This window comes from Phytophthora parasitica, assembly GCF_000247585.1.
Source record: "Phytophthora parasitica INRA-310 unplaced genomic scaffold supercont2.36, whole genome shotgun sequence".
NCBI lineage: Eukaryota > Oomycota > Peronosporomycetes > Peronosporales > Peronosporaceae > Phytophthora > Phytophthora nicotianae.
In genome coordinates, this window is record NW_008649022.1 from 429,055 (window position 1) to 452,056 (window position 23,002).

Below are 23,002 nucleotides of genomic sequence, written 5' to 3' on the forward strand. Positions count from 1 at the left end.
AGTCGGCAGTCCAGGGCACTGTGTGTCTGAGTGGATCGCAACGTGATTTTGCGAACCCCACTCCATCACAATATCCTTCCTCATTATTACACGGAGGACTTCTGGGTGGCAGAGGACAAATGAGTGTAACATGTAAGAAACATTTTATTGAATGGTGTTGAAGACTTCAACGTGTAGTGCTTCCAATTGCCCTAGTGCGACGTGTGTTGCTAATGTATGCTGTTGTTGGCTGTGAAGGAATAAATGCTGTGGTTGGCTGTGAAGGAGTCCATGTCCTTTAGCAACTTTGGAGGGTATATTTCAGGGCCCTGTGCATTTCTTCACTTGCCAACTAGCACCACTGCGGCCACGATGGCAACGGAGGACGGTCATGTGGCGTCTTCTGATTCCGAACCCGAGGGAGAAGAGTTTCGAGACCGAACGCAGTCCCAGCCCGACGATGCCCTAGTGATTGGTGAATTTTCATCTTTTAAACAAGCCGGCGATTTCGTGGACTGCCACTCCTCGTATCGTTTTAAAGTTTATCACAAGTCAGCTAGAGTTGGAGCCATGATAACGACATATCGGTGCGCATCGCACCTTTCCTGCACGTATTTCCTGCGTCTGCACTTGCAAGACAGCAAACACACACTCCAAGCTACTGGTGCCCATGCTGAGGAAATGTCCAATGTGGCTAAGATTGGTATAAATCGAGCAATTCTCGGAGAGGTCGATAGTCTCCTCAGAGGCAATGCTCCTAAAGCTTGCCTTGTCCTCTTAGATAAAGTGTGCGCCAACAATCCAGAGAAGCTAAGATTTTTGCCAACCGAGAAACAGTTGAAGAACAGGAAGCAATATTTGAGCAAGCTCGCAGCAGGTGAGTCAAACAATCAATAATTTGTTTTATTATGCGGTACTAATTTACTTGTACTGTTCAGGCAAAAGTGTCCGGACCTATGCTGATTTACTGAAGTGGGCTGGTGGACGTCTATGCGAGACTCAAGTTTTTTTTTGGTAAAACCGTGAATTTATTTTCTCTGGAAGCTGATCGAGTTGAATTTGTTGATGTGGCGTCGTCAACTCAAAACGATGTAATTGTGTTGGGTTGCTTTTCTGATGCTTCGGATCCTGATTGGTGTGCACCTCGCGAAAAATATTTCCGGATGTTGCATTTTCAATTTGCGGCCAAGGTGAAGATGGTGTTCTCGGTGTGACGGATACAAGGTGCACTTTGGTGGGTGGACCTTGGTCTGCTTTGGATCTGCTGTTGTTGCTTTTGATCGGCAAAAGTACGTTCATCTGGGCCTACATGTTCGTGAAGTCTGAAAATGAGCGACCATATACTGAGATGTTTTCAATTGTGCGCCAACGATCGCTGGAATTTTTCGGTCTTGAGCTGCGTCTTCGGTTTGGGTCTCTTGATCATGCTGATGCAATTGCAAATGCGTTTAAGGCAGTGTGGTCAAAAATTACGCTGCTAAATTGCTGGGCTCATCTTGCACGCAAGGCCGGCGAGAAGCAGTCAATTTTGAAATCGCCCGTGTGTGTCTAGACTATTTGCACGAAGCCCGAAGCCCTGCTCAATTTTCGGCTATGCGTGATATAGTGATTGCACATTGGAGAGCGTGTGGAGAAGAAGCATACACGACATGGTTGGAAGCTAAGTATCTGTCCACGAATTGGTATCGTTGGTATCGCGTGTCAAGTGGAGTTGCCGGTGTTCTCCCGAATCAGAATCCCATTGAATCGCATCACCGCAGCCTCAAGAAAAGTGTTATTCAATCGCTACGCGCATCTACAGCTCGTGTGTTAAACGACGTCCTTCCCAGTGTTATGATTCACGCTGGAAATGGAGCTGACGCTGTATCTTCTTTTGGTCACTATTGTGGGGCTTTAGCAAACGAGTGGGTTGTCGCAGCTAGCCAACTCACTCTGCATGAGAATTTTCGTTATGTGTACCAAGGAAGGGGTCCGGCACGCTTAATCCAGGCGATCCTCTACAATTCAGCGAAGTACGTGTCCCATGGCCCGCATGATGGTAACCTAAACAGCATGAAAATGTGCAAATTCGCGACCACACGATCAACATTGACCACGACATTGCTCAACCTGTGTGGACCCGCCAGGAGGTATGTACTACAGCGCTTTGAACGTAATTTGGCACTTTGCTTGTTTTTGCTGTCAGGCACTACTTGCTCGATCGAAGTATCTGTGTACATGCAGAAGTTACTTCGTGACAGGGTGGGTGTGCTCTCATATTGTCGCTCGATGACACTTATCGACGATTTTGCAAGCACTTCCAGCGCGAAAGCCTCCCGGTCGTCCACGGAAAGTTCCCCGCGCGTTGGCTCGAGATGGCAAATCAACAGCATTTTTTGATGTTGACAATCTGATTGCGCTACTGTTAGCGAATCCAAGTCGTCTACTAAACTTTCCCGTCTTAATCGAGAATCCAAAACATTCCTGGTGTGGTGAGTACGTGGAAGAATCGGCGCGGCGCGTACAAGTGGAAAGTGTTGCTATCTGACGGCTCTATTGAATATTTCGAGTGTCAAACGCTTGCTGAAGCCATTCGCTTTGCAAACGAAACAGGAATGGCCCCAGGGTAGCACAATTCACTGCGTGAAGTAGTTTGTTGAAACAGGTAGCACTACTATTTCATCAATACATTACTTTTCATTGACGCTCATATTTCCATATTTCCTGCATCCGCTCGGAAGTCCCCCAAGCCGTACTCAGAAGTCAACAGCCCACTCATTTCGGCGCCAACTAATGTAGCCACTCAGAAGTCCGCCAGAGGCGCTCAGAAGTAAGATTCCCCCTCCCCGTTCACTGTACCGTCGGATGATATGACCTTGCCCCAATATCTTGATGGGGGTTGAAATGGGGGAGGGAGTAAATCGCAAACAGGCGGGAAGGCTTTGTCAACGCAGATGATCGAGGAACAGGAGAGAATGGATTTTGTACAAGACGCGGCTCAAATGGGAGTAATATGTTCTGCCAAGTCGTAGCAGTTCGAAAAATTGTTTGGCAACGCGGATAATCCAAAACAGTCAGTGGTGGCCAGAGGTAAGAGCACGTTGCTCGCGACAAAGACATAAGTACTTTTCAGCACTAAAGTGCTTTCTATCCCAGAAAAAAAAAACTACTTCTAAAAACCACTTTTTAGAAGTAGTTTTTGTTTAATCTCAGCTTGACAGTAAAAACAAATTCTCTTCTTTGATTTGACAAAATATCCGAGCGTGAAAACTATTAAGTATCACAGTTTATTTGGCATCAAGACCGGCACCATGTACCCATTTTACATCAACCAATAATCCTCCACGAGCCATAAAGACCATTCAGCCAATTCCGCACTCGTTCCAGGCCATGCAGAGCGGTCGCATGGGCGGCCGCGGCGAGCGGCGCAACCCGCTGGTGAAGCAGCTCGTGCTGGAGAATGACCGTCCGGCCAAGATCAGTCACCTGAACTTCGGACTTCTCTCGGATGTGGACATGATGCGCATGTCGGAGCTTCGCGTCCAGTCCAAGGACCTGTTCAAGGTGCAGACGCGCGAGCCTCAAGCCAACGGCGTGTTGGATAAGCGTCTGGGTGTGTCCAACAAGAAGGACACATGCGAGACGTGCCACCTCAAGCTGGCGGACTGTGTGGGTCACTTTGGCTACATTAAACTGGAGCTTCCCGTGTTCCACATCGGCTACTTTAAGGCCATCACGGAGATTCTGCAGAATATCTGTAAGAGCTGCAGTCGTGTGCTACTGCCACCGACGGAAAGAGAGCTCTTCCTTAGGAGGATGAGAGACCCTAAGGCCGACGTGCTGCGGCTCGTGGGTCTCCGTAAGAAGATCGCCACGTTATGTAAGAAGACAGTCAAGTGTCCGCACTGTGACGCCATCAACGGTACAGTGCGCAAGGTCACGAGCACCACGTTAAAACTGGTACACGAGAAGTACCGCGCCAAGGCCACTCACGACTTGAGGAACGTGTTTGTGGCTCAGTTCGCAGAGGCTCAAGCTAATAATCCGGAGATCGGAGCTCATTTACCCAAGGCACAGGAAGATCTGAGCCCTCTCGTGGTACAGCAGCTGTTCAAGGAGATCCCGGATCAAGACTGTGAGTTGCTGTGGGTGGACGCCGATGGAGGACGCCCAGAGAAGCTTATCTTAAACTCTGTATTGGTGCCGCCTGTGTGCATTCGTCCATCTGTGGCTATGGATGGAGGAACGGGTAGTAACGAGGACGATATTACCGTCAAGCTTCAAGAAATCGTACAGGTGAACTTCGCGCTCCGTGCTGCACTGCAGAAGGGCGCGTCGTTGAAGATGGTCATGGAGGACTGGGATTTCTTGCAGATTCAGGTGGCACAGTTGATGAATGGCGACACTCCAGGCTTAGTGAAGCCTCCTGGAGCGAAGACTGGCATCCGTGGCCTCTGTCAGCGTCTGAAGGGCAAGCAAGGTCGATTCCGTGGCAACTTGTCCGGAAAGCGTGTGGATTTCTCTGGTCGTACAGTTATCTCGCCCGATCCGAACCTACGGATTGACCAAGTTGGTGTACCTGAACATGTGGCCAAGACGATGACGTACCCGGAGAAGGTGACGCGCTACAACATCGAGAAACTGCGCAAGTGCGTCGTGAATGGACCCAATGTCCACCCTGGTGCGAATATTATTCGTATTGAAGGACAGAAATTCACCAAGAACTTGATGTATGGCGATCGCGCGAGCTTGGCCGATGAACTCAAGATCGGAGACATCGTGGAGCGTCACATGGAAGACGGCGACATTGTGCTGTTCAACCGTCAGCCTTCGCTCCACAAGATGTCGATTATGTCTCATCGTGTCAAGGTGATGCCGTGGCGTACCTTCCGCTTCAACGAGTGCGTGTGTTCTCCTTACAATGCCGATTTCGACGGTGACGAAATGAATATGCATCTTCCACAGACGGAGGAGGCGCGTACGGAGGCTATTACACTGATGGGAGTGGAGCAGAACTTGATTACGCCTCGCAATGGTGAGCCGCTAGTAGCAGCCACGCAGGATTTCCTTACAGCTTCGTATCTGCTTACGCAGAAGAATGTTTTTTTCAATCGGGAGCAATTCTGTCAGGTCATTTCGATCATGAGCGACGCGAACGAACACATTGAGCTGCCTCCTCCAGCAATTATCGTACCGGTGCGTCTGTGGACGGGTAAACAGGTTATCAGTCTGTTGGTTAAGCCTAATTCTCAAACGAAGGTGCTGGCAAATCTGGAGCTGAAGGAGCGCAACTACACGAACAACAAGTACATGTGCTGGAAGGATGGATACGTCTGCTTCCGTAACAGTGAGCTCATTTGCGGTAACCTGGGCAAGAAAACGTTGGGTGATGGCAGCAAGCAGGGTCTTTTCTACGTGTTGATTCGGGATCATGGATCTCACGAGGCAGCGCGATGCATGAATCGTTTGGCGAAGCTGTGTGCGCGTTGGCTGGGCAACTTTAAGGGTTTCTCGATCGGTATTGACGATGTTACGCCGTCGGAGGAGCTTGCTAAGGAGAAACAGAAGCTTCTGCAGGCTGGTTACGACGCTGCCAATAACTCTATTGAGGAATACCGACGTGGCAAGCTTTCGTTGAAGCCTGGTTGCAATGCCATCCAGTCGCTAGAGAGCGAACTTAACGGTCTACTTGGTAAGCTGCGTGAGACTGCTGGTGCCGAGTGTATGCGCACGCTTCCGTTCCACAACAACCCGCGTATTATGGCTGAGTGTGGCTCGAAGGGTAGTGCTCTTAACATCTCGCAAATGATGGCGTGTGTGGGTCAGCAGTCCGTGGGTGGCAAGCGTGTTCCAGAGGGCTTTGTGAACCGTACGCTGCCTCACTTCCTGCCGCATGCTCTACACGCCAGTGCCAAGGGTTTCGTCGCCAACTCGTTCTACAGCGGACTGACGGCGACGGAATTCTTCTTCCATACCATGGGTGGACGTGAAGGTCTGGTCGATACTGCTGTGAAGACGGCCGAGACAGGTTACATGGCTCGTCGTTTGATGAAGGCTCTGGAGGATCTATCGTGCCAATACGACCAAACTGTGCGCAACTCCGAAGGCTCAGTGGTGCAGTTTACTTACGGTGACGATGGGCTAAACCCGGCGTACATGGAAGGCGATGACCGACCCGTGGACTTCCACCGTCTGCTGGAACACATTCGTAATACTTTACCTGATCACGAGTCTCCGGCATTGCTACCATTTGAGCTTCGTCGCTTGGGTAAGCAGGTTGTGCAGCGTCCGCAGTTCCAGGCTATTTTGCCGACTGGACGCAAGTTTTTGATTGAGATCGAAGAGTTCCTATGCTCCGTTGCGAGTGAAATCGCTGCCAACCGTACGAGTTGTGGCATTGACTCGATGGATAAAGAGGTCAAGACGTATGCTTCGAAGTTGGAGAAGGCATTTGATGATGATGAAGCGGCCAGCGTATTGAAGTCCAAGTCGGAGACTGGAGAGAAGAAGGAAAAGAAGATTCAAATCTCTACGAAACTGGAGAAGCTGACCAAGCCTCAAGGCCGTCGTCGCCTGATGAAACCTGAGGACGATTCGGACGATGATACGGAGGATTCGGACGAGGACATGAGCATGGACCTGACTACGTACAAGCAAAAGGGATTGGACAAGGTTGGTCTGCCTGAGTGGGAACGAACACGCTTCAAGACCGCCAAGTCTCGTGCTGAGTGGACCAAGCGTGCAGGCCTGGACGGAACTAAGGAGAAGGAGGAGGCCGCGTGGCTACTCTCGCACAATGTGTGTCGTATCACGACTAAGCAGGTGGAGAAGCTGCTGGAAATCTCGTTGTACAAATACAACCGCGCTGAAATGGAGCCTGGAGAGGCAGTGGGTGCTGTTGGCGCGCAGTCGATCTCTGAGCCTGGTACGCAGATGACGCTGAAGACCTTCCACTTTGCCGGTGTCGCTAGTATGAACGTGACGCTCGGTGTGCCGCGTCTGAAGGAGATTATCAATGCGTCCAAGGTCATTAGTACGCCCATTATCACGGCCGCGTTGGTGTGCAAGACTGACGAGCGTTCGGCGCGTATTGTTAAGGGTCGGATTGAGAAGACGACGCTGGGAGAGATCGCCGTGCACATCAAGGAAGTCTTTGCTCGTGATCAAGCGTATCTGTCGGTCAAGTTAGACTTGACTGCTATCGAGCAGCTTCACCTTAACATCACGGCGCGTTCTGTACGTAACAGTATCCTGAACGCCGTGGGTGTAGGTCCTCGTGGTGTGCTGCGTCTACTGAAGGAGCAGCATGTGCTATTGAACGCTCGCTGTCCCGATAAACTACGTCTGCTAGCACCTCCTAACTACAAGGGTGCCAAGGGAGACACACGCGGCGCGTACTTTGCTCTACAGGCGCTCAAGGCCGAACTACCGGGTGTGATTGTGCAGGGTATCCCGACGGTGAACCGTGCGGTGATCAACTATGAAGAAGTGCAGGACTCGAGCGCAGCCAAGTCGCTTCACTTGCTGGTTGAGGGCTACGGTCTCGCTGAAGTCATGGGTATCCCGGGTGTGGACGGACTTCACACTACGTCTAACCACATTATCGAGGTGGAGAAGACGCTGGGTATTGAGGCCGCGCGTGAACTTATCAGCTCTGAGGTCAACTACATCATGAGCGCGTACGGTATTGGTATCGACAGGCGTCACTTGATGCTGCTGTCGGATATCATGACGTTCAAGGGTGAGGTGCTGGGTATCACACGCTTCGGTATCGCCAAGATGAAGGAGAGTGTGCTCATGCTGGCATCGTTCGAGAAGACCACGGATCATCTTTTTGATGCCGCAGTCCACTCACGTACGGATGCTATTGTGGGCGTCAGTGAGTGTATTATCATGGGTATTCCGATTCCTCTCGGCACGGGCATCTTCAAACTGCTGCGACAGGTTGACAAGCCGCGCGTGCAGCAAAGACGGCCGCTTCTTACCGGACTTTAGACGAGCGATGACTACCTAAAAGAGGACAAGAAGATGGTGTAGCCAGCACTTTTAAACTGTTCTTTACTTGTTGCTGGAGCTATTGTCCTTTCAATTTGACTTGGTTACCCTCTGATGCCCTTTCAATGAAGGCTTTCATATCTGGTAACAAATGAGGTCCAACAAGTCTTTATTTAATACTTAGTATATTTTCATATATTACTTTGTAAAAACTTGATTGGATTGCGAAACTTCAATTATTTTAAATAATTGAAGCTTAAATATTATTTTTTTAAAATAAATGCATGTAATAAAATGTTCCCTAAATTCATTTCGGTTTTTTAGGATAGTATTGCAAATTTCATTAAAGTTTAGTACATTAATCAGTTTCCCGGCGGCAAAACATACTAGTAACTTTCAATTTTATATTTCGCCAATCACAACCCCCCATTCCGTCAGTGGTCCTAATGCTGCGGCTGCCAGTGCGTCACGCGCGGCGCCTCGCGGGGCCGCTCCAGGTATACGGAGAAGGAAACTCATACGCTCCATTGATCTCACGCTGCTACACCTCATTAGTATCGAGAGGATGTGGCGATTCGAGCGATTGTAGCTCCTCTGTGGCACATCTGAACGACCTCAAGAATAGGGAGCAAACGGCTGGAAGGCGCCAGAAGACGAGTGCATCGGAGGAGAAGATGCTGACAGCGCTGGCGATATACAGGGAGAAGAATGGAAACCTGGTGGTGCCACGTCCGTTCACTGTACCGTCGGGTGATTTGAGCTGGCCCCAATCTTTTTGGGGTTTGAGACTTGGGCAGGCAGTAAATCGCATTCGGACACGAAGTAAATTCCAAACAGGCGGGAAGGCTTTGTCGGTGCAGATGATCGAGGAACTGGAGAGGATAGGCTTTGTACAAGATGTGGCGCAGTACAAATGGGACCACATTTACATGCCGAGTCTCCGTCAATTCCAGAAGTTGCACGGTACCACAGATGTGCCTCACAATTTTGTGGTGCCGGAGGGAAACGATGCATGGCCGAAGGCTACGTGGGGTGTATTACTTGGATCTATAGTTCGGGCAATGCGACATGGGACAAATTATGCTACTCAAATGGCGGCATCCAAAGATGAGCTCGAGAAGATGGGGTTCTGCTTCACGACCCTAGCAGAACGCGACTGGACGGAGAAAATCCTTCCTTCACTCAAAACGTATGAACAAGAATTCGGGCACTGTTTGATTCGACAGGACTTTAAAGTACCGTGTTGTCAGCCGTGGCCGAAGATGGCGTGGGGAATGACTCTTGGTGAGGTGGTGAATAGAATGCGCGTGGATGCAGCATACGTGGAGCAAGCCACTCGCGATAAAGAGATACTAGACACGATCGGTTTTGCTTGGAATCGCGACGAGGCCGTCTGGAACCAACATATTCTTCCAGGTATTCGAGGATACGCTGAGGTGTTCAAGAATGGCAAAATCCCGCAGAAGTTCGTTGTTCCATATGAAGATCCTTGGCCGAGGAGTGCGTGGGGGACGAAATTAGGATCGATCCTCCGTGATATGCGGAGCAAAGGAACCTATTTGGGACACTTTGGTCGTAATGCAGATTTGCTGGATTCGTTAGGGATCAATCTGAAACTGTCCGCTCGAGCATGGCAGAAGCGTATTGTTCCGTTGCTCGACATTTACGCAACGCAGTTCGGTGGCGATGAAGGCATTCCTGATGATTTTATCATCCCGTCGGAAGCTCCTTGGCCCGAGGAAGTGTGGGGGGTTCATCTTGGGCTCATCGTCGCTCGCAACGTGGCTAGAGTCGTCGGACCAACACAGAGGACGATAACAAACTATTTCTAGTTTGTTTACAGTACTTACAAGTACTGAATAGAAGTAATAAGCTGTCAAAGAACTGACGGGGTCAATGTGGCCACTACATGCATTGTAAAGTGTGGCTAACTGGGATCTGCTGTCTTGCGCTGCTTTCGTTCTCCTGTGGTCATCACTTTCATCGTTCCTTGCGTAACGGGTCGCCTGTCAGTGGAGAATACAATGGGGGGTTGGAACACGGTGATGCTAGACTCAGTAGGTGGGGCCTTGCATTCTCCGCAGAACGCGTAGTTAAATGTCACCCATTTCGAACTAATCAGTATCTCCGTGCCGTTCTTCAGTACCATGTATTGATGAAGAGCAAAATTACAGCTTTTACCTTTGGGAATGCTCAAATACTTTTCATCTAGAAAATAAAGGCAATCCATACCTGGCATTCTAGAACACATAGTAGTCGTCAAGTTTGACTTGTTACGAATCTCAGACGACCTGAAGGGAGGAGCAGCATATTTGCAGTAAGTATCTCACTGACTCAATTGTGACTCTGACGCTTTGTGTTGCTTTCGGTTTTCGTTCTTCTGATTCCGTCGCTTCCCTCGTCCCTTGCGTAGGAGGTCGTCTGCGAGTCGCTCAAGGATCTGGTGCAGAGTAAAATGGGGCAGCGAGCATTGTCCTAATGGTTTGGAACAATGCACCGGTGCGTGTACGTCGGTAATGCTAGAAACATCAGGTGGGGGCTTGTCTTCTCCGCAGAATGCGTAGTTCAGTGTCACCCATTTCGGTCGAGTCAGTATCTCAAAGTTCGCACGTGTCGCCTTCTTCAGTACCTTCGTGTAGTTCTCAAAGCCCCATCGTTTCGCCCTCACTGGTTTCTTTAAACTTCCAGTTTGTTGCTCCGGAAGACGCAAATGAGCGAGATCGCAGCATTCACCCTTGGATACGGTCGAACAAATTCCCTCTAGAAAGAAAGGTAGGCAGTACATGCCTGTCTGGTATGTGTACGGGATACGATCGCGTAGATTCCACGATGGAAGGACAGTGCAAGCAGATGCCACTACGTCGGGCGTCGTTAACGAGGGCGCTTGCTGTGTACTGGCAGTCTTCGGCATGAAGCTGTACAAATCAATTGGCGAATCGTTTGCAAGCTCAGTACTAGCCATCAGGACCTCAATACCACCACGCTTCTTGCCAAAAGTGCTTTGGCCGTATCCGTCCTGTGGTTGCAAAAGATAGTTCCCTACAGGGATATCTCCCAGTGTTGCGAACAGCGTTGATAACCACTGAAACTTCAATGAGGGACTAATAGCATAGAAATAGTTAGTACAGGTAACCCCAAAAACAATAATTCGAGAACTTACTCAAAATATTCGAGTGGAAGTGATTGCTGGGCGCTATCTCCGTAGATGAGCGAGGCTGGGGAATGAGTCTTCCACGAAGTAATCGTGTCGTTCTTGGGGTTCACTCGGGCCACTAGAACGGCAGAACCACCGCGAAGCCACGAATGCAACCAGAAGCGGCATCTCTCGCTCGTTGTTAACTGCTCCTCGACTCCTAGCAACTGATAATCTGGCTTGACGAATACACTCAACGGTGCAGTCTTACTCGAGCCATCTGCACCCTCAGACGATGTAGGTGTAACCACACTTGCGTGTGTGGTGCTGCGGACGAGAATCCGCTTATCATCAAGCTGCCAAACATGATACGCCGTTCTCCCACCTGTTGATCCTTCAATAACAGACTCGGCCTGTACCACAATACGTTAGATGTTTTCACTTGACTGTACTAAACTACAACAAACATACCTCAATGCGTGATAGTAAGGCAGCGCGTCCAGCTTCTGCTACTTTTTCTCGCGTGCTTGGAGTGATACCGGGCAGTGGGCGATCCAGAAAGATCCGCTTTTTCGTACCATTACTTTCGTGGATGATCGCTCGGCTTTTCATTGGAATACCCCAGCCTGCAGGCTGCATAGTTCACACTAGTTAATACTTGAATGATTCATACAACAATATAACTGTTAACTTACAACATGGGCGAAGCAAGTCGACGTGTCGCTGTCAAAGAGAGTGACCAATGTAGACGATGAGATGGCCAGGTCGCAGTCGTACTTCTCCATCAATTGCTCCGCCAGGGGATCCGCTGAAATGGCCTGGCGTGGAGACACCACATCCAACCCTCCGCTATCACCCGCAGCATTCCTCAGCGTCTGGCCAGCCACAAGTTTTCTTAGGTCAATAGCGCAGCATGCTCCTCGAGCAGCAACCTCTTTGGCTTTTATCGCCGCTGGGTTATTGCCACTAGGAGCACCATCAGTAGGCAATTTGACAGCCACGCACGGCTCAAACCACCTCGGATACAGACGATAAATATCGTTCCAGCATTGCGTAAGCATCGCGTTATACTGCAAATTCAGCATTAACCCAATTAGCATTAAAACAAAACATCATAAACTTATAACAACACTCCACTTACCCACGACTCCACAGCCAGCGGCACTTGTGCCTCGTTCAAAGCAGCTTCTGCAGCCAAATTTCTTGCCATCATCCTGCAAAAACCTATTTGCTCCTTCTCGACCTCCACTTTCATATGTTGCCACTGTTTAGCTTCGTCTTGCGATAATGCTAGCACCTCCGGAAGTCCACGCTACTCTCCACAAAAGCCAAAACCCCAGCAAAAAATTGTCAGCTTCTCCGTATGCGTTATCACTCTCGCTACAATCAAAAATCGTTTGCTCTGCACCTGTTGAGCCTGAAACAGCTTGTGTTGCAGCATGAGGTACTGTTCGTGTTGGGCCACCGAGAATCCGGAAACTCTTCGACGTGCGTTGTCGAGCTCCAACATTTTCTCTGGAGCTTGAATCCGATGACTCTCAATAGCCTCTACTAGTAACTTTACCAAGTGCGTTGACTGTGGCTTGATTTTCATTGCAGCAGCGCGTTTCCGGGAAGAATTCGACTCTTTAACCGGTGTGAGGATGGTCCGCCGACGGGTCTCCAGTAGTTCATAAAGCCGCGACTCGTGGGCATCGCCACGCACAGAAAATGCTGCAAAGTCGTCAGCAGTGAAGAACGTAGCGCTGTCAATGTCATTGGCGACATCTGCGCGGCGCTTTCGGCCGGCAAACAGTCGACGCGGGACGGCGAAGGCGTTTGCTGCATGAAGGTCCATCGAATACATGAAAAAGAAGTTATGTGAAAACTTGACCAATCATGAGGTGACTTTTTTTTGCAATTTTAGACAAGAAAGTGTTTTTAAATAAATACTACTACATGAGTAATTTGTTTAGTTATCTTATTGCTTGCGAGTGGTGCTTCCCGTACATTGTTCTGTTCTCAACCATTCTAAATCAAAACTACTCTAACCCTTTGTTTTTTCAGACTCAAACTAACAAAATTCTTGAACGCTCAACTAAGGTCCCACGTAGACTGATGAGGTATCTTATCGTGATAAAGTGAAAGCGTGAGGGCTGCTTATTCGACGGGTAGGCTCACTGAAAAATAGCAGCCTAACACCGCTACTGGATTAGACAACGCCTTTATTCTCGTAATAGATTATACAAAAAATCCTTGATTTTTGAGTAATGGCGCAGCATAGAGTCCTATTTGTTTTCTGATTGAATTGGCTTGCGCACTGAATCTTCCAAACGGCTCAAATTAAATACTAAATTCACGACTATAATAATGGTATTGCAACTGGGCTTTGGAGTCAAGATGAGAGTATTTAACGCATCATGGCCCCTGATTCACCAGTCTCCTTTAGATGCACGTAATGTTTGTTTTGAAAAGGTTTGGAGGAACGCGTTTTTAGTTTTGGTTGGAGTAGCTAGCGAGTCACTAATTACGTATATGCTGAATGTCGTGATGAGGCTGGCTGCCTAATCAGCTCTTCTAACGTACCACCACGCCCGTAGAGAGTACCGTACCATCATTTATGCTGATAATGCAATTCAGCCGACTGTTGCTTTATTATTTGAGCAGCATCGCTGATATCCACCTACTTCCTACATGCTCGCCCCTAATCTGCTGCGCTGTATCAGCACTGCGTCTCTTTACTCTTTGTACGGCATCTGATAGTCGATAGCTACTTCATTCAAAACACGCTAAGGGTGCACAAGTTGTTGTTGCATCTGTGCCTGCAGCGCCTGTTGTTGCTGTAGCTGTTGTGCGGCAATCTCCTGTGCGTGTTTCGCGCAGTGTCCGTTCTTCTGTGCCCACTTGGTACAGTTCGGGTATTCACATCGCTTACCACCGCCATGACCACGACAGAATCCTCCGGACTGGCAGCTCTTAGTGCATCCCTCGAACTTGCATCGCACGCCACCACCGTGTTGCTTGCACAGACCTCGCGACTGTGCCGTCTTCGGACAACCCTCAACGTTGCAAGGCTTGCCACCACCGTGAGCAATACACAAGTGACCAGTCTGAGCGCTCTTCATACATCCATCCACCTTGCATCGTCTTCCTCCACCGTGTAGCTTGCACATTCCTTTAACACGCGCCGCGTGGTTGCAGCCCAGTGCTGAGCATAGTTGCGTTCCATTAGCGTCAGTCTTGATAGGCTTGCCATTCTGTGTCGATATCCGCATTTGTTGCTGTGGGAGGCCTCTCATCTGCTGCTTCTGCGGGAGTAAAGCGGCCCCAGGCTGCATGAGCATACTGGGGAACTGAGGCATGGGCTGGTTGGCGCCGACGTATCCGGGCGCAGACATCATGAGTCCGTTCTGTTGCTGTTGTAATAGCGCGTTCTGATAAAGCTGGTTGTACTGTTGCTGTTGTTTCTGTTGCTGCTCTTGACGCATCAATTGCTGCTGCAAAATCTGTTGCTGTTGCTGTTGCTGCTGGTACGACATACTCTGTTGCGGAGTCATGGCCATTGTAGGCAAATTGGCAGGCGTCGCCACTGTCGGGTTGTAGCCTTGGCTGTCCATATACTGACCATACGTTGAGACAGGCGGGGTCATCTCTGAGTACATGTTACGAGGCGGAGGGTTCAGCAGCGTCTGGGTGTCAACGAAACCCGCCGACTGCGGTTGTGACGAAGCCTGTACATTGCTTGTGGCTGTAGTGGTAGCTGACGCACCGTTTGATCCATGGTAGTCCAGTAAATTGTCCAGATTATCCACTTGCACCACGTCGTCGCCTCCGTAATCTTCGTTGTCAATGGCAGAGACGTCCGTCTCAATAGACTCCAGAGTTCTGGCTAGATGCTGGAATCTGAAACTGTCCTGACTCGTCATGGGTTTCTGGATCGCCTGGTTGGACGTGGCGTTCAGCATGGCCTGGATGATCTCAAAACTCGTCGTGCGTGTGCCCATCCCTCCATTCGTCTGCGTATTCCCCGTATTTTGCGGAGTCGGCGTCATAAAACTCCTCATGAGCTGCAGACTCGACAGTCGCTGCAGTGTCCCGGCCTCACAGTCCTTGTAAACTTGCGTCAAAGGCTCAGGCGTGTTGCTCGCAAACGAATTGTCAATGAAACTCAGTAAGTGGCGAAGACTCTCCTTCTTCTCCGTCATGGAGAAGTCGTTGGAGCTCAGAAGCTTCTTGAGCGACGGTTTGCTGTCTACTTCTTGCTTGGCGTTCTCCGAGCTCACGAGGAAGCTGCCGCCCGCGTTCTGCGAGCTCATCAAGCGCGCTGACGGCGGCTGCTGGTCCAGCAGACAAGCCAGGACGTCCTGGATACTGGCCTCGCGGTGCAGAGGCTGGCGGAAGTCCTCGTTGCGTGCAAATTCCGTCTTGACCATGGCCAAGTCGCCAGTTGTGAGCGATACGGGCGTCTTGTGCTCGACTGCGGACGTGAGTCGCGCCTTCATTTGCGTCCAGTTGGCCAATTGAGCGGGGGAGAAGAGCGACGTGTCCACACAGTCCATCATACTGCGGAGAAGCTCTGGGTTCACGTTGGAGACGTCGCCATTGGAGGGCGTGGGGGGCACGGACGTAGAGCTGGAGCCTGGTTGCGCCATGGCGAGCGGTTCTCTCGGCTCGGTGGCTTTTTGATTGTGTTCCCCCCTCGAGAAGGAAAAGGAACTTCGGAATTAGTGCTGGCGAATCAGAACGGCGGGAAGCGAGTTTTAGCCAATAAGAGGAAAGACCAAGGAGGTGGTTTTCATGTCGCGTAATGTTGAACTTTGCATTTGTATAGGGTGGCGATGAAGGGCGGCTTTTGACTCAAAAAGCCACAAAAGATTTGCCCAAAGGTTGATAGGAAGAGAGATCACTGATGTCATCAAGATGGGAGTGCAGACTAGAGGGAGCTGATGATACATGTATGTATTTTTTTTAATAATAGTATGTAGTTACCGCTGCTGTAGTGTGTAGAATTTAATATAAAGTTAGATAATCGCAATGCTTTCAGTGTGAAGCCACTGCAATTTTGTATCATTTTAAAGAGGGTATTGATGGCACGCGCACATGTCACAGACCCGCTCGAGAATATCCATCCCATGGCTAGTTGCAACAACTCGTTGCCTCGCTCGGGCGCTACGAGCCGGGCGAACATGCCGTGATCTTTTTGCAGCGTCGACGACTCCACGGATTTACCATGCAAGTGATGTATAGGACGAAAGCTTTTGTGTGGCGAGAACGACACGTTTGTTGCTTGGTTTGACGACTTCAACTTGCTCGGCGAATCATATTCAAGCGTAGCCATCTCTTCGCGATCTTCCCGCATAACGAACACACAAAAAACTAGGTTTCGCATTTGTTTGACTCATTATCGCAGCTGAAAGACGTTCCTAGAGGATAAACAATGCAGTAGCGAACAGCGAAAGCTTTATTAATACTCGTCCATATTAATACTCGTCCACCAAGGTGTTAATATTGTGCTGCAATACTCAAGAAAGCTATTCCGGGTTGTCCCTTCATTTTCGTCGCTAGCACCCCTGCACGATTGCTATCGATGAAGGATAGTCTCCAGTGACCTACGGCGCCGCCTCCGATATGGACTGCTTGGAGCGTCTGCAACAAGTGCTGTTGCCAAGCAAATTTAACCTCGAGGAGCTCCGTACACTTGTGTTCAAAGGAATTCTAGACGAGGGCACTACCGACAGCAATAAAACTAGCTTACATGCCTCTTCAAGTTTCCTCCGACCGCAAGCGTGGCGTGTGCTGCTTGGCGTGGTGAAAGGCAGCCCACACGAATGGCCCGGTCAGCTGCAATGCCGCCGGACCGACTATGAGCGGTGGAAGCGCGACTTGGTAGGTGGCACAGCCTCTCGACGCGCCAATGGCACTGTTCGCTCAGAATGTGAACATCGTAGCGACATCTGCCTCATGACAGAGATTGAGAAGGTAAGCCTTTGCAACGAATGTTTATCCTGACTTGATAACGTGGCACACAGGTATCGCAGACAGTTAATCCGTGCGGCCATTTCTATTTGTTACCAGGATGTGTTTCGAACTCGCTCTGAGCTTACACTTTTCGCAGGTGGGGGCATCGCACAGCAACAAATGCTGTACATCCTGTTTGTCTTTGCCAAACTACATCCAGACATCGGATACGTTCAAGGCATGAACGAGATTCTAGCGCCAGTCATATATGTCTGTAGTAATGATCCTGCCACCGTATTGGCATCGGAAGTGGAGGCCGACGCTTATCACTTTTTCACATCCATAATGGCATCGCTCAAGGTTCTGTATAGTCGATCTTCGGAAAACCCTCTCAGTGGCGCTGACTTACAAATGACACGCCTAACAAAACTACTTCGACAGCATGACGCTTCTCTTTGGCAGCACCTGGTACGTTTATCAGCAACAACGCAAAGCTCGCGCGCTTACTGATACCTGTTAAACTTTCACCCTAGAATTCAGTAGGATTGACTTCGGACTTGTACAGCTTCCGGTGGTACATGACACTGTTAGCTCGAGAGTTCTCCATGACCGACACGCTTCGCATCTGGGATGCACTCCTCGCCGATCCCAAGCGCTTCAGCTTCTTACACTACGTCAACTGTGCACTCGTCCGTTCCCAACGAACGTTCCTGCTCCTCCACGGATTCACCAACGGCCTCAAACGGCTTCAAAACCTCCAGTCATCCAGTGACGAGCTCGATATCGACCAAGTTCTTCTCGTTGCCGAGCGAATGCGCCAAATTGATCGGAACATCGACACCGCACGCCAAAGATCGCCGCATATCGACATGTAGCCATTTGCCATATTTTAAATGATAAAACCATAAATAGCTCCATACAAAAATCAAGTTATTTTTCTCCCCATCGACTGGGTGGAGCTGCCTGCACATGCCCCGCAGTCGCAGTCGTAGTCGGTCGCCACCACGTCGTCGCCGCCGCAGTCGCTCTCCAAATCGCCGCTCAGAGCCGCGTAATTCGCACCGAAATCGCCGCCGAAGTCGCAGCAAACGGCGCGAGATGCCGAAGAAGAACCGGATCCCCGACAATTGGGACGATGTGGCCAAGATGGGGGCAATAGTGGGCACCTCTCGGTTCCTACCGCTGCGAGTGCCTCTGGATGCCAAGTATTTGCCTCAATTCCACAACAAAAGGGGCGAAATCTGGACGCCAAAGGACTTCTTAGAGGCTCAAGAGGCCCAAAAAGTCAACGTCAAGATGATCATTGATCTCACGAACACCTTCAAATATTACGACGGAGAGCACGAGTTTAAGGATTCGGGGGTGGAATACGTTAAGCTCAAGATCGAGGGCTTTAACGGACCCCCGGATGGCCGAGATGTGGGCAAATTCATGGATATTGTCGATGAGTTTATGGCAAAAGAGCCTGAAGGGAGTATTGCGGTGCATTGCACGCATGGACTAAACCGGACGGGATACCTCATCGTCACTTATATGGTAAAGAGGCTGGATTACACCGTCACAGACGCTTTGGAAGCTTTCAAGACGGCTAGACCGCCAGGACTCATCAAGCACATGTACGTCGAGGATCTGTACAAACGCCTTGGAGAGGGAGAAGAAGTGAAGCTACCGGAGCTACCGGAGTGGGCAAGTGCCAAATACAGCAAGAGAGCGCACGAAGGAACGAAAAATAACTACCGTGGCAAGCATAGGAATCCTCGAAGGGAATCGAACGACAAGCCACACGGTACGCACAAGAGATTCGAGGAATAGATCAGACATTTTAGTTTTTTTGGAGTTAAAACTATGGCAATTGGTGTAGTCGGGTTTGAAGAGCGTTCTGGATAATATCTCGACGTTTTTTTACAAGTACTTCGCGGGTTTTTAGTAGGTGCTGAAGCTCGCGGGTGAGCACGATGGACTGCGTGGCAATAACCCAAGAAATCAGTCTTATGAAATAATAAACAGAGTGCTGGCTCACGTTACCTTTGTGTGGGTTAGTTTTACACTCACACGGATTCGCGCCGGTTGTTCACGTGGTTTTTTCTCGAGAATTTGCTGGCGCAGTGTTGGAGGCATCATGTACCAGTCTTTGTGGTCTTTCTGGTCTAAGAGAGAGCGCAACGATATCGTCACTTCACCTGCGATGTCTTCTCGCTTTGCGTCTACAATTTGGATGTCGAGTTCCTTCCGGATCGAAGGCACGGCTGGAATCTGACAACAGAATTCCCACGCCGGATTGCGGTCAGCGATGCGCATTTCCGACTTGAATACTTCACTGCTTTCAAGAACTGAAGTGGATCTTAGGAAGACACGCACATAAGGGTCGATCTGGAAATTTAGACGACACAATGTTAAACAAATTGTATCTTCAGGCTACGATACGGTGTCGTACCAAGTCACCAATTCGCGGATCGCGGTAGGGTAGATTCTCCCCTTGCTCGACGAAAACGTCGAGCGTTGCGAGACTATTCCCGTTTGCATCTCTCGAGACGCCATTCGCCACGTCAAAGTGCTCGTTGTTAATTGCTGCCTCAAGTTGATCACAATGTTCCTAAGAGTACACGTGAAAAGCTCGTTAGATAGGGAGATTACGGTTATTGTTTGACTTCGTGATACCTTAATAGTGTGTTGGAAGGAGCACCATTCTGCTTCGAGATCTCCTGGAAGCTGATCTGGTGGTGGTCGAAGAGCATTTGGAACGACATTTGAAAGGATGACAAGTCTAGAATTGGTGCGAGTTTTCTTCTTTCTCTTCGTTGGCCGCGGTCGCTGAGAATCAGCTTCAAACCAGTGTCGAGCACAGAACGACAGGATGTTTAGTATGGCTGCTTCAGGTATAAAATAGGGCCGTTCACTGTCGCGAAGTCTGTCGACTGCATCTTGGATTTCTAGCAGCACTACACGACGCTCAGTATCGTATCGAGAGTCGGCAATTTCCATCGCTGAAAGTCTCCGCATGAGTGTAGGCTCGAAGCTGCTTCCCCGTATATCCTGATCATAGCGGACTTTTGCCTCGACACATTTCCGCTGAAGTGTCTGCTTTAATTGGGTCAGTTCTCTACGTGTTGCTACTTTTTCGGCTTCGTACATATCTCGCTGTCGCTTCCTGATTAGTGCGTAAACAAGCGAGACTTGCCTAAATTCTGTTGGGAATAGAGCAGCGTTCTCACTGCACCAGACTTGACATGCCCGCTCAATGATCAGTCGATTCGCAGCGTCTTTCATGCAGTCGAACACCGTCTCGCCCTGTTCGTCCTCCACGTGAATTCGAGCACCTTTACAGTACAATTTAACGTTCTGATTAAGTTTTATGCAATACTAGCTTACCGTATCGTAGAAGTTCCTTTAAGACTGGTGGTTTCGCACGGCTGGCAGCTTCCATCAGCGCCGTCCGACCTGTCTTTATATGTGCATGGTTTACACTAGCTCCACTTGACAATAAACGGCGGACAACTTCTAAATGGCCGCTCTGACACGCTGCGAGTAGTGGAGTCAATCCCATAGCCTTTAGAAGCGACAAAAAGAACGTCAGTCGAGTAAGAAGTAACCCGTGCATGGGCATCACGTACACTCTCGGCGTCAGCGCTGAAGCCCATATCTAGTAACGTTCCAACTCGATCCAAGTTGCCTCGCATCGCTGCTTCACGGATAGTCTGCACATTTTCTTTCTGGATACAAAGTGAAAGATGACTAGGCAATGCTGTTTGTTTCCAGGGTTTCGAGCCAACTACATACCTTTTTGCCTGCATAGAGGTCTCGTAAAAGCTGCTCGTTATCGTTCTTCAGTTTAGTTTGTCGTTCTCGTCGATTTCTACTCTTCTCGTCCAGCATATTCTTCTCAAAGCGTCGCATGGCACGAGCAATCTTTCGACGATGTCGAAGCATCAGCCTTTGCTTTTCATCCTCACATTTCTTCTTAAAAGTCAAACTTTCTTCACGTCGCTGTTGTCGAACTTTCGGGCTCAATTGGACGCTTGGGTCAGAATTCGAATCTACCGGAGCTTCGAGCGTGTCTTCTGGTGCCTCGACGGGGTCTCGAGCAGCCAATAGTAGTGGCTTCTTCCAAGACGACAGACCTGTGCGTAAATTGCAGTAGTACGCTAACCCACTCACAGCATCCCAGCATTTAAGGTACGAGCTGTTGGCCAACTCGACCGCTTCACGGCGTGCACGACGAGCTCGATAGAGAGTCTGGAGCCGCACCACAAGCTGCTCCGTCGCTTCGTCCGCCATATTCGTTTAAGTTTAGTGTATGTGCAGCAAATAGAAATGTTACGCAGTTTCAAACTTAAACAACATTCTACCGTCTAGCAAGTCACGCCCAGGCCTGGCCTGTCATGGAGAGCACTTCTTGGGCAATGTCATGGTACATTTGCTTGTACTTAAGTGGGGACGGGAATTTGTGTCCTTCGTCATGCTCGAACTTGACGCGTCTGGTGCTGGTGTAACTTCTGAACAGCTTCTCCATTAAGGGAACTCGGGGATCTGCCTTGCCCATCACATGGACCGACGGGACGTCGATGGCCCCGTCGACTGAAGTTTTGGCTGTCTCTAGTAGTTCCAGCGTCTCTGGGCTGCGAGGGTAGAATCCCCCTACTAGGACGCAGGCCTTCCAGGGTACGTAGCCGTACATCGTAAGGTAGTGCGCAGTTAATAAGGTGGCTACGGCTGCTCCCTGGGAGAAGCCCAGTACGGCGTCCACCGTGCCCAGAGCCTGCACTTGACCAGTTAAGTAGTCCAGAGAATGCTCGAAGCCCTCGTAGCGGTAGGTTTCGCCGTCCTCGCGCTTGATAGCGTCCCACCACTGGTAGAACGGGCCGTTCTTGCCGTAGAACGAGCGCACCAGCTCCGGCGCAGGGCCCGAAGCGGCCCATGGAGCGTCTACATACACCAACTCGGCCTTTGGACCAAACGCTTGGCGTAGAGCGGAGGTCTGGCGCTGTAAAATGCTGCCACTCGTGCGCCACCCGTGCAGACACAGCACCCGAATTGGGCGTGCCATTTTGGACACTGTCAAAAATAGAATGCAATTAGAGCTTGAATTTAAAAAACATATTTTTTAATGGGGGAAAATAGGTTGCACAGGAACGACGATGATTGGCTGAATCGCTTCAACTTGGCTTTGCATCAGACGATTCATCATCGGCCACAAGGATGTCGATGACAGACTCGGCGAGATGGCCGGTGTGGAGAGCGCAGTGGTGACCCGGCGCTGCTGGACTGTGGATGTCGGTCGCTGCAATTGCACCTCGAGCGTAACGCGAGCTTAACCGACATTGTCCTGCGCTTAGCTAGCTCTGCTGCACCAGATCTGATTGCTTCCCTTCGTGATTGTCGAGGAAGGTGATGCTGCAGCGGTCAGGTTGCTCATTGGTTTGTAGATGCAACCGTGCAGGGGTCGCAAGCGGGATCGCGTCGCGTTCGATGCAACCACGAGCAACATCGTGCTGCGTATTCGGATCGATACACTTAAGCCGCTTCAAAGACGATCAGGCAGGAACGAACTGCTACGTGTACCTCGGTCGTACTAACGCGCAGACAGCAGCAGTTATCCCCCCTCCTAAATTGGACCTTGGTCCGTACACTTTCGGGACCCGATCTTGAAGCGGATCATGCCAGGCGAGAGCTCCAAAAGTATCCTCATGTTGATAGAATGTATTTTGCTTTCTTGTATGATGAAGAGAGATAGTGCTGGCGTCTGCATCAGCATCTTCGTTCAATGATCGAAATGGCTTGACAGACAGCAGACTTTCCATCGGAAAGCATGCAAAACTCACGAGCAGCAAGATCACGCACGTCTACACCTTGCTAGTTGACAGGTCGTAGTTAATGAACGCTTGGAACCGCATATCGATTACAAAGACCAAGTTCAGTCCTGTACAACATTGGGACAAGGCCAGCAGCGCCAATCAGACGTGGCATTTGTTGTGTGCTGTT

General features: G+C 49.9%; 10 protein-coding genes across 12 annotated transcripts; 6 read left to right on the plus strand and 4 right to left on the minus strand.

Annotated features, from left to right (window-relative positions):
• Positions 1-351: 351 nt before the first annotated feature.
• On the plus strand, positions 352-997 carry PPTG_13737 (hypothetical protein; the record flags this gene model as incomplete). Its single annotated transcript, XM_008910118.1, has 3 exons — positions 352-682; positions 761-856; positions 918-997. The coding sequence occupies 3 exons, from the start codon at positions 352-354 to the stop codon at positions 995-997; spliced, it is 507 nt and encodes a 168-aa protein (XP_008908366.1).
• Positions 998-3,293: 2,296 nt separating this feature from the next.
• Positions 3,294-8,121, plus strand: PPTG_13738 (hypothetical protein). The gene has a single exon (XM_008910119.1). It carries the CDS (start codon positions 3,349-3,351, stop codon positions 7,951-7,953), a length of 4,605 nt encoding a protein of 1,534 aa, XP_008908367.1. The 5' UTR covers positions 3,294-3,348; the 3' UTR covers positions 7,954-8,121.
• Positions 8,122-8,324: 203 nt separating this feature from the next.
• Positions 8,325-10,227, plus strand: PPTG_13739 (hypothetical protein). The gene has a single exon (XM_008910120.1). It carries the CDS (start codon positions 8,400-8,402, stop codon positions 9,783-9,785), a length of 1,386 nt encoding a protein of 461 aa, XP_008908368.1. The 5' UTR covers positions 8,325-8,399; the 3' UTR covers positions 9,786-10,227.
• Positions 9,841-12,933, minus strand: PPTG_13740 (the record flags this gene model as incomplete). 2 transcript variants are annotated; one of them, XM_008910121.1, is made up of 6 exons in its annotated part: positions 9,841-11,054; positions 11,114-11,499; positions 11,558-11,719; positions 11,782-12,156; positions 12,228-12,398; positions 12,495-12,933. In XM_008910121.1, coding segments are annotated over 6 exons (2,308 nt in total), but the record flags the coding sequence as incomplete, so codon positions are not given. The 2 variants fall into 2 exon arrangements, with proteins under 2 accessions (XP_008908369.1, XP_008908370.1); XM_008910122.1 differs by having other exon boundaries at positions 12,228-12,933.
• Positions 12,934-13,517: 584 nt separating this feature from the next.
• On the minus strand, positions 13,518-15,779 carry PPTG_13741 (hypothetical protein). Its single transcript, XM_008910123.1, has one exon. It carries the CDS (start codon positions 15,715-15,717, stop codon positions 13,855-13,857), a length of 1,863 nt encoding a protein of 620 aa, XP_008908371.1. The 5' UTR covers positions 15,718-15,779; the 3' UTR covers positions 13,518-13,854.
• Positions 15,780-16,152: 373 nt separating this feature from the next.
• PPTG_23366 (hypothetical protein) lies at positions 16,153-16,260 on the plus strand (the record flags this gene model as incomplete). The annotated part of the gene is made up of 1 exon (XM_008910124.1): positions 16,153-16,260. The coding sequence occupies one exon, from the start codon at positions 16,153-16,155 to the stop codon at positions 16,258-16,260; it is 108 nt and encodes a 35-aa protein (XP_008908372.1).
• A 433-nt stretch (positions 16,261-16,693) lies between these two features.
• Positions 16,694-17,898, plus strand: PPTG_13742 (hypothetical protein; the record flags this gene model as incomplete). Its single annotated transcript, XM_008910125.1, has 3 exons — positions 16,694-17,044; positions 17,141-17,491; positions 17,557-17,898. 3 exons carry the CDS (start codon positions 16,694-16,696, stop codon positions 17,896-17,898), a joined length of 1,044 nt encoding a protein of 347 aa, XP_008908373.1.
• A 48-nt stretch (positions 17,899-17,946) lies between these two features.
• On the plus strand, positions 17,947-19,137 carry PPTG_13743 (hypothetical protein). The gene has a single exon (XM_008910126.1). The coding sequence runs from the start codon at positions 17,993-17,995 to the stop codon at positions 18,833-18,835; it is 843 nt and encodes a 280-aa protein (XP_008908374.1). The 5' UTR covers positions 17,947-17,992; the 3' UTR covers positions 18,836-19,137.
• On the minus strand, positions 18,825-21,298 carry PPTG_13744 (the record flags this gene model as incomplete). Of its 2 annotated transcripts, XM_008910127.1 has the most annotated exons (7): positions 18,825-18,983; positions 19,049-19,393; positions 19,458-19,616; positions 19,682-20,340; positions 20,393-20,570; positions 20,635-20,733; positions 20,801-21,298. In XM_008910127.1, the coding sequence occupies 7 exons, from the start codon at positions 21,296-21,298 to the stop codon at positions 18,867-18,869; spliced, it is 2,055 nt and encodes a 684-aa protein (XP_008908375.1). In that variant the 3' UTR covers positions 18,825-18,866. The 2 variants fall into 2 exon arrangements, with proteins under 2 accessions (XP_008908375.1, XP_008908376.1); XM_008910128.1 differs by having other exon boundaries at positions 19,049-19,616.
• An 82-nt stretch (positions 21,299-21,380) lies between these two features.
• PPTG_13745 (hypothetical protein) lies at positions 21,381-22,067 on the minus strand (the record flags this gene model as incomplete). Its single annotated transcript, XM_008910129.1, has 1 exon — positions 21,381-22,067. The coding sequence occupies one exon, from the start codon at positions 22,065-22,067 to the stop codon at positions 21,381-21,383; it is 687 nt and encodes a 228-aa protein (XP_008908377.1).
• Between the last annotated feature and the right edge of the window lie 935 nt (positions 22,068-23,002).